The following is a 9,002-nucleotide window of genomic DNA, read 5'->3' on the forward strand; positions in this document are numbered from 1 at the left end:
GAGGAGGCGCCCAAACTCCCTGAGAAGAGGAGGAGTCAGTGAGCTGTTGGGGGGCCACAGAAACACAGAGACGCCGACCGGACCGGTCCGGACATCCAGAAGAGATCCGGAGGAGCCAGGAGGAGAAGCTGAGCCTCCTGTCAGAGGAGGAGGTCCTCCAGAGAAGGGAGGTGAGAGTTCCTGTTCTCCGTCGCTTTAGAGAGGAGCGTGTTTACGTGGGGGTGGGGGTGGGGGGGTCAGGACGCAGAAAACTTTAAAGTTCTTCACGGCGCCGTGTCACAAACAGGAAGCAGATGAACATGTGGCATCGTTACGATCTCCGTGATTCAGCTGCTCTCAGTTCCTCTTCTCTGGATCTCCTCGGGTTCTCGCTTAAGTTTCTGGATCTGAGCAGATCTCACCAGATCTCACCAGATCTCACCAGATCTCACCAGATCTCACCAGATCTCACCGAGATCTCACCGAGATCTGGACTTTGGTCCTTACATGATTGACTCTTCTGTCTTCAGGGAGTCTGTAGCAGATCAGCTGATCTTTGACCTTCAGCTCAGATCTGAGCCTGAACGACTGAAGAAAACTGCTGCTCCTAGAACAAGCCCACACCATGATCCCTCCACCGCCATGCTCAGCTGCTTCATCAAACTTTCATCTCAGGATCGTCTGCAGATTAAAGAACAAACGTGGTGATCCTGCGACTCAGACTCTGGATGGTGTAGAAGACAAACGTCTCTGCTTTCATGTCTCAGGTTGTTCTGAGATCTTCGTCCTTCTGGAAGCTCCTCGATCTTCTTCCAGTCTTTACTCCACAGTTGGACTTAAATCCTGCAGGTCTCCCGTCTCTGAGGTTCAGCTGTTTGTCTGCGGGCAGCAGTCGGAACCAAAGAGGTTTCAGAGCTGGATTCGTACGTGGAATCCAGCTCACTCGTGCACACTCACCGTACCACTCGTGCACACTCACCGTACCACTCGTGCACACTCACCCTACCACTCGTGCACACTCACCCTACCACTCGTGCACACTCACCGTACCACTCGTGCATGTGTGGGTAGACTGCGGCCCCAGGGCCACATGCGGCCCGTTATCCACTGAAACTGACCCCCCACACTGGAATACATAATACTGATGATCCATATTAATGTTTTATATTTCTCTGTAATTTCTTGTTTTGTTTTGTTGGGTGTCAAACTCATCTAAGTTGGGGGTCACATCCAACCGGTCTGATCTGAAGTGGGCCGGACCGGTACCGTTAATAACCCGTGGTGTCCCTGTTATCTGCAGCTTTGTTTCTGTTTTCTCAGTTGGAGAAAATGCATCAACCAGTCGTAGCCAAATGGCTGATTGTTACCGTGTTTATCGTGTTTATCTCTTCTTCTTCTTCTTTTGTTTGTTTTTCTAGTCCAACTGTCATTTTCACGATAATTCCAACACAAGTTCAGCATCTTTCTGAGTCTTTTCTCTGAGAGACTTCAACAGTTGGTTCAAAAACAGGAACAAAAACAGTTTTTCAGTGAAAAAAATCCACTTTTCTCGAGTCGTTTGTCTCTCATGAGGTCGTCTCACCAAAACATCTGATCCGTCCGTCTGTGAAACTTTATAAGGATGAAACGGTAAAGCAGTCAAGGATTATCAGTAATTATGAATCTAATTATGGTCAATAATTAGTAAAGATTTCTAAAACTTTTTCTGATCTGAATAAATCCCCTAGCTCAGATAATCCTTCAGTTTAGTTTATCTTCTCATAAAGATGAGAATAAAGTTGTGATGGAGCGCAGCAGAAACATTAAAACAAAGAAAATCTAAAGTGGAAAACACCTGAAACTTTACAGTCAGGCGGGTTAAGACCCCGACGTGTCCAAATTATCGCCGTATATTTACTGTGTAATGTTTTAACTACACAGACATGCAGCAGTAATATATATCTAGACTCAGAAATGAACTTTTTGATCAAATGTTTTAGTAGTTTTCATGGACTCAGAGCAGAAAGAGAACTGAAACTGACACATGCAAATAAGCAGAAGTTTATGTCTAATGAACGTCACATTTGTCCCTTTTTGATCAGTTTTGTGATATAACTGTATTTAACTGATAAAAACACTTAAATTGATAGAAATCCTGAATCTCAGAGAACGTTCTCCATCCACCAACCGACTTCTGTTCAAACTGACATCCACTGCTTTTATTGTGAAAACCCTGTAAATTTACCAGCATTATTTGATTGTGTTTCTTTACAGAATTATTGTATTACTGGTTGCCTAGCAACAGACGTTCAGGAGCAACTCAGGCAGGTAAGGAGAATCTTTTTGTTGTGATTTCTGCCTCTTCTGGGGTTCATTTCAGACCACGATTAGTCGACTAATCGACTATTAAAGTAGCTGACGACTAATTTAATAGTTGATTAGTTGTTACTTTATATTACGGAGTCAGAGTGTAGTAAAGATGAAAATTATAATGACATTCTGCTAACTTTTTGGTCTATTTTGGCATTTATTAAAGTTTTTTAGGCTATTTTGGAGCTTAACTAATATTTCAGCTGCATGCTACCTGTTCAGGCTAACTTAGTCTTTTTTAGGGTTTTTTGCTAATATGCCATCTACCGTATTTTTCGGACTATAAGTCGCACCGGAGTATAAGTCGCAGGGGCCAAAAAATGCATAACGAAGAAGAAAAAAACATACATAAATCGCACTGGAGTATAAGTCGCATTTTTTTCAAGTAATTTATTTTACAAACTGGTTGAAAAAAACGATCTTACATCATCCTGGAAGGTAAGTTATAACATTCATAAGTGAATAGAAAACAGGCTGAATATGTGTCAACACATATTCACATATTAGCATCATGAAAAAAACGAAAAGGTGTAGCATTTATATAACATAACAGTTTTATTTAACTATAGCCTCAAGAACTCATCAACTTTGTATCTTTACTGTAATTAATTGCACGCAATCTCACTCCATATCACTAAATCCCTTAAATTCTTCGTCCTCTGTGTCACGTCTGAATAACTAAAGTAAATAAAGTAATTGCATAGATCACCATAAGAGGGCACTCTAGACTTACGGTCCATATCTCATCATTAAAAATTCGTATATAAGTCGCACTGGAGTATAAGTCGCAGGGACATTCAATCTATGAAAAAAACCGCGACTTATAGTCCGGAAAATACGGTAATTAACTAATTTAGCTGGCTATCAGCTTCAGCGTTTTCAGCTATCAGCTTCAGCGTTTTCAGCTATCAGCTTCAGCATTTTCAGCTATCAGCTTCAGTGTTTTCAGCTATCAGCTTTAGCGTTTTCAGCTATCAGCTTCAGTGTTTTCAGCTATCAGCTTCAGCGTTTTCAGCTATCAGCTTCAGTGTTTTCAGCTATCAGCTTTAGCGTTTTCAGCTATCAGCTTCATCGTTTTCAGCTATCAGCTTTAGCGTTTTCAGCTATCAGCTTCAGTGTTTTCAGCTATCAGCTTTAGCCTTTTCAGCTATCAGCTTTAGCGTTTTCAGCTATCAGCTTCAGCGCTTTCAGCTTCAGTGTTTTCAGCTATCAGCTTCAGCGTTTTCAGCTATCAGCGTCAGTGTTTTCAGCTATCAGCTTCAGCGTTTTCAGCTATCAGCTTCAGCGTTTTCAGCTATCAGCTTCAGCGTTTTCAGCTATCAGCTTTAGCGTTTTCAGCTATCAGCTTCAGCGTTTTCAGCTTCAGTGTTTTCAGCTATCAGCTTCAGTGTTTTAACTATCAGTTTCAGCCTCTTCAGCGGCCACATTCAGATTACAGCATTCCCTATAGTACTATCACAGGTAATGCTATAAATCTAGTTTTTAGTTAGTTTAAATCTAATCATAGTTAAGTTGTGAGCTTCACATCCAGTTTGTGCATGACCCGATTAGTCGACTGTTAAAATAATCATTCGTGACTATTTCCGACTCAGACTCCACACGTGTTTCCTGTGATGTCACATGACCATCGTCATCAGCTGGTATCACTCAGTCTCACCCACACACAGCTGCTGCGGCGCCGTGGCATCTCAAAATGCCAGGCCTGAAATAGTGGTCTGTTTATAGAGGAGGTGGACATGGTCCGTGCACTGACTCAGAAAGACACGGGAGGGCGTCAACGCCACGATTACAGGGTCTGCCGCTCCTCTGTCTGCTCCTGCAGGAGGTTTGCACCATGGAGGCAAAGCAGGAGTTCCAGAACTTGATTGAGAAGTTGTGGATGAAGCTGCAGGGACTGGGACAGGCCAGTCCTCTGGAGGTGGGGGCCTTCGCCGTCCTGGTTCTGTTTGTCGGTGAGTTTCTCTCTGGAAACAGCTCCAAGGCCGAACTTTAATGATTTAAAACAGCCTTTTTATGGCTGTTAACCCTTTTATTTTTTTAATTTTTAACACGATAATGACGTTAGATTTTGAAGGAGAAAAGTGGCGTGAGCCGCTCCTTCAAAACCAAATGGAATTATTGTGTTTATGGTTGAAAAGTTACATTATATTAAATATTTTGTGTTATTATTGTCATTTTCAGTTAATTTTCTCATTTCGGATTCTTTAAAATCGGTCCAGTTTTATCACACAAAGCTGACAAAGCAGAGAGTTTTCAATTCTGATTCGTGGTTCTCCTCACAGCCACGTTCCTCTTCATGATCCTGCTCTGCTGCATCCACTGCTGCTGCTGCGGGAAACCCAAATACCAGGCCTCAAGAGTCCAGCCCGTCTGAGGAGGAGGAGGAGGAAGGAGAAACCACACTCCCCTTTGAGGAGGATGATGAACTCATGGAGGGCCTCCTGAGCAAGAAAACTCAGAAAATGTCAGACTTTCTTCTGACAGCACGAGAGCTCCCTCTGCTGGCTGAATGTGGAACTACAGGAAGGTGTTTCAGTGGAGATAAACACTCTGGTTCTGGTTCTGGATCCCATCAAAATGTACATTTGGACTCTAGTGTGCTAAAAGGATGAGGCTTCGTCCTTGTGTGAAGTTTTTGACAGTTTCAATAAAAGCCTTTATGTTAATGTTTGGTGGTTGTTTGCAGGAACTGAATCCTCTGACTTCCTGCTTGTCACCGTTGAGAGTTTAAACATTAACCCTGAGGTGGTGTTTCCACTCTGGTGGCCTCACGGCGAGGTGGACTTCACAACGGCCTTCCCTCTGCAGGGTGACGGCGGTCTGCCGTGTTTGTTCCATCCACAGCGTTCTGTAGAGCAGAGGAGCTGGGAGCGTCTGTGGGAGTCACTGAGCCGTGAACGGATCGTTTGGTTGGACATGGCTGTGCTGAGGTGGGTGTTTGGACAGGAATGTGTGTGGGGGGGTCTGTACTATCAACAGACAGCTTTTTATTTGTCTAAAACGACGGTTTTTGGGTAACTGTGGGACTGGTTCCTCACTTCCTGCACAGTCTGGAGCAGCAGGGACCCACGGCTTCCCCTGAGGACTGGGTGGACTGGTTCCTGCACCGAATGCAGCAGGAGCCCTGGGCCCTGGGGGGCTTTGTGGTCCTGGTTCTGTTCGCTCTGGGGGTGCTGGCCTTGGCTGTCTTTGCTCTGCTGTATGGATGCTGCTGCGGCCCACAGAGGAGGAAGCAGAAGGACGCCGTCATTTAGACGCCAGCAAACGAGAATGAAAGAGGCTGAACTTTATTTTATTTACTCTGATTAAAATTAAAACACATTTACAGTGAGGGTCAGTTTGGACTAAAGTAGACGTGATGACGGTCAGAGGATGCTGAAACCTTCACCACTTCATGATTCTGGTGGAGTTCATTTATGAGAAAGTATCTTCAAACTGATGATGTTTTGAGGAGTTTCCATTAAAAGATGTACCTGTAAAATACGAAAACCTCAGCAGATGTCTCAGAAAAAAATAGAAAAACATAAATGTAGTTTCACTTTGCTTGTATAAAATCAAATAAATTACTCTATTTATACGATTAATAAAGACATCCCATAATATGTACAAACTGCATTTTAATTGAATCCTTTCTCTCAATAAATTTGAAATAACTACTTTTACAAACCCACATGTTTTACTCTCGGACTGTCACCACAAAGAAGAAGCTTATCCTGGAGTTTATGTGTGTCACATCTTACAGTCAAACCACAAAAGAATAAAATAATTATATTTAATTAAAAAAACACGCAACAAACAAGTACTAAAATAAATATTACAATAAAACTCAGATTTTTGCTTCATTTTAGTAACCAGAAATGTCCATTTCTTTAATTTCTTTGAATTTATTCCACACAAGTTAACATTTTTTATATAATTCATATCTTAAAAACAACAGTTCTGTAATCATACTTCTTTCAGAAATACTAACAAATATTAAATAATACAAAATTACTTTTGTTTTTCTTTCAAATTTGGAATACAAACGAAACTGTCTGAGTATTTGTGTTTTGGCTTCATGTTTACCACATTGACTACAACTCCCAGAACACAAACAGTACCTGCGCATGCGCAGTTAATGACGTCTTCATTCCGCGACCGAGCATCGCGTCCCGCGGCGATGGCGAGCGGCAAAAAGAGCGCTCTTCTTTCGTCTCTAGCGGATTATGGAGACGATTCAGAACCGGACTCTGACCCAGAACCCGAGGAGTCCGGTATGACGGACATATGGTTCGGGTTTAGGGACTTTAACTCTATTTTTTATGGTTAAAACCTGATCAGGAACTTCATGTTAACGCTAGCTTTTAGCTAGCTTCAGAAAACCCGACCTCCTTCGTAACTTTTCTTAAAAAAAAACGATTTAAATATATTTTTGTTGTTGCTTGTATTGTTTTTAATTCTGTCTGTTGTTGGTTGAAGGTCAACCATAACATTTTAAACTACATTTATTGTGTCACAAACTATAACTAAAGACTATAGATGCAGGGAGCCGTTTACTGTGATTTGATCAATTTTCATCATCATCGGTGTAAAGTTTCTCCTTTCTGTGTCTCCAGTCATTCTTACCTCCGAACCTTCTGGTTCTGTTTGCTCAGAGGTTCGTGGAGGAAGTCTCGTTTACGGCTATGGTGAAGAGGAGCCGAGTCGGATCGAGGATCCCGGGATCAGAGAGTCCGAAGATGAAGACAGCAAGGAGAGCAACTCGGTCAGTATGTGAGCTCTGGATTCTCTTCACAAGCAGGTCCAGGTGTATACAGTGGAGTCGTTCACGTCATCTCGCCGCTGGTGGAGTCAGCATCATATCATACAGTCAGCTGATCTCTTCTGCTGGTTCTGTTGACGTTTATCGGTTCTGTGGGTGATGGGAACGAAGACTCTGAAACCAGCCTGATGTTCATGTTTCAGGATTTGTCAGCGTTTAATAAACTCAGAGGTTTGGTTTTAGCAGCGCATTTACAAATGGACCCTTTATTTTTATTTTTATAAGTTTAAGATTTTTCTCATATTTAGTTGTTTTTTTCCTCACATGTTACATTCTTTTGTAAAATCATTTTTAGAAGAATTTGGGGTAAAAACAATCAAACGTCTAAAATAAGTAAGAAAACAGAAACCAGTAAAGGTTATGAACATACTTAGATAATATTAATAATCTGTTAATCTAGCGATCAATAAGGACCAACCTTTCCTGATCGGAGCACGTTTCCCGTCTGGAAGCTGCTTGACTGACCCGGTTTCATTAAAGCTGTGAAGTGAATCCAGACTTTAGGAGAAAACACAGACTTTGATGCAGGAGAATCATCTGATCTTTAGCGTGTTTAGGTTTGTTTTGGTCCCGTTGACGTCTGACAGAAGAAGCATGAACCAATCGAGCATCTCCGCCTCTTCTGAAGCTGGTTTCTGTGTGGGAGCTTCAAAGGAAAACTTTGGATCAGAGTTAGCACAGCAGACGGTTCAGGCTGTAGCAGGTGGACCCGCTCGGTTCTGGAGGATCGACCTCACACCTGCTGTCAGGTTCCACCTGATGCTCCGTGGCTTTGATGTTCTTCTGCCGTCAGCAGCTTCCTTTCTTTTCCCGCCTCTTTTCTTACTTTCGATAAAAGTTAGGAACTGTGGAACAGGAAGTTATTTGTGGAGAGGAGGAGGAGGTTTCCCTCAGATCACGTTTGTCAGTGACGGTTCTGGTCCAGACAGGATGGAGCTCGGTCCTTCTCCCTCAGATCATGTTTGTCAGTGACGGTTCTGGTCCAGACAGGATGGAGCTCGGTCCTTCTCCCCGCTCCCGTCCCACAGTCTGTTAACCTTCTACGTTTTTGTTTTGTAGGAGATGGACGGATCAGACGAGGGGAGGGAGCCCGATGATTTTGAGGTACTTGAACTCCCACCTGCTGTGGGATGATGCAGCAGCTGCTGCTCACCTGTGTGGTGCTGCTGCTCCATGACTGTGACTGACTAACACACCTGTGTGAGAGGCTCCCTTCTGGATCAGAGACGTTTGTGCAGCTGAAGTCCACGCTGACGCTCTCACCTGTGCGTGAGGTTCACACAGGTGTGAGCCTGGGGAGCAGGTCTCTGCAGCGTCTACCTAAACTCTGATCATCTGCTGAAGCGTGAAGCTCGTCTGTCCGTGTTTCTACGCTGTAAAGGAGACGACGACAGACTTTATCTGACGGTTCATCCGACCAGTTTGGACCAAACTGACAGTAAAATAATCACTAGATCTGTTTCAGCGCTGAACATTTACTGTGACCCGTTCACCTTCTCTGTAACGAGACTTTTGTTATCTGACAGAGATGGTCGTTTTTACTCGCTGATAAAGCGGTGAGGGTTGGATTTAGTGAAGTTTGGATTTAGTGAAGTTTAGATTTAGTGAAGTTTGGATTTAGTGAAGTTTAGATTTAGTGAAGTTTAGATTTAGTGACGGTTGTTTTGAAGTCTTTCTTCTGTTCAGATCCGCTCCTGCTTTCAGGTTAAAACTGTTTGATTTTTTCAGATCCAATCAGGTTCTGGATTTTATCTGTGAATAACGAGACGCACACGAGAAGATCAACTGTATTTAAAAAGAAAAAAATCCAAATAAATGAGCCTGCAGTTCTTTTTTCACTCAAATACTTTAAACAAACTCCTAAGTTTGATTG

The 9,002-nt window shown here is 42.8% G+C and overlaps 1 protein-coding gene across 1 annotated transcript in view; it reads left to right on the plus strand.

Annotated features, from left to right (window-relative positions):
• The first annotated feature begins 6,391 nt into the window (after positions 1-6,391).
• The window catches only part of LOC112141868 (SAP30-binding protein), a 5,075-nt gene continuing 2,464 nt past the window's right edge, over positions 6,392-9,002 (plus strand). Inside the window, exons 1-3 of the mRNA XM_036217198.1 lie at positions 6,392-6,581; positions 6,963-7,072; positions 8,189-8,233. Coding sequence (XP_036073091.1) covers positions 6,446-6,581; positions 6,963-7,072; positions 8,189-8,233 — 291 coding nt within the window. The 5' untranslated portion in view covers positions 6,392-6,445. The remainder of the gene's footprint in view (positions 6,582-6,962; positions 7,073-8,188; positions 8,234-9,002) is intronic.

The sequence above is a fragment of the Oryzias melastigma genome, linkage group LG19, assembly GCF_002922805.2.
Source record: "Oryzias melastigma strain HK-1 linkage group LG19, ASM292280v2, whole genome shotgun sequence".
Lineage (NCBI taxonomy): Eukaryota > Metazoa > Chordata > Actinopteri > Beloniformes > Adrianichthyidae > Oryzias > Oryzias melastigma.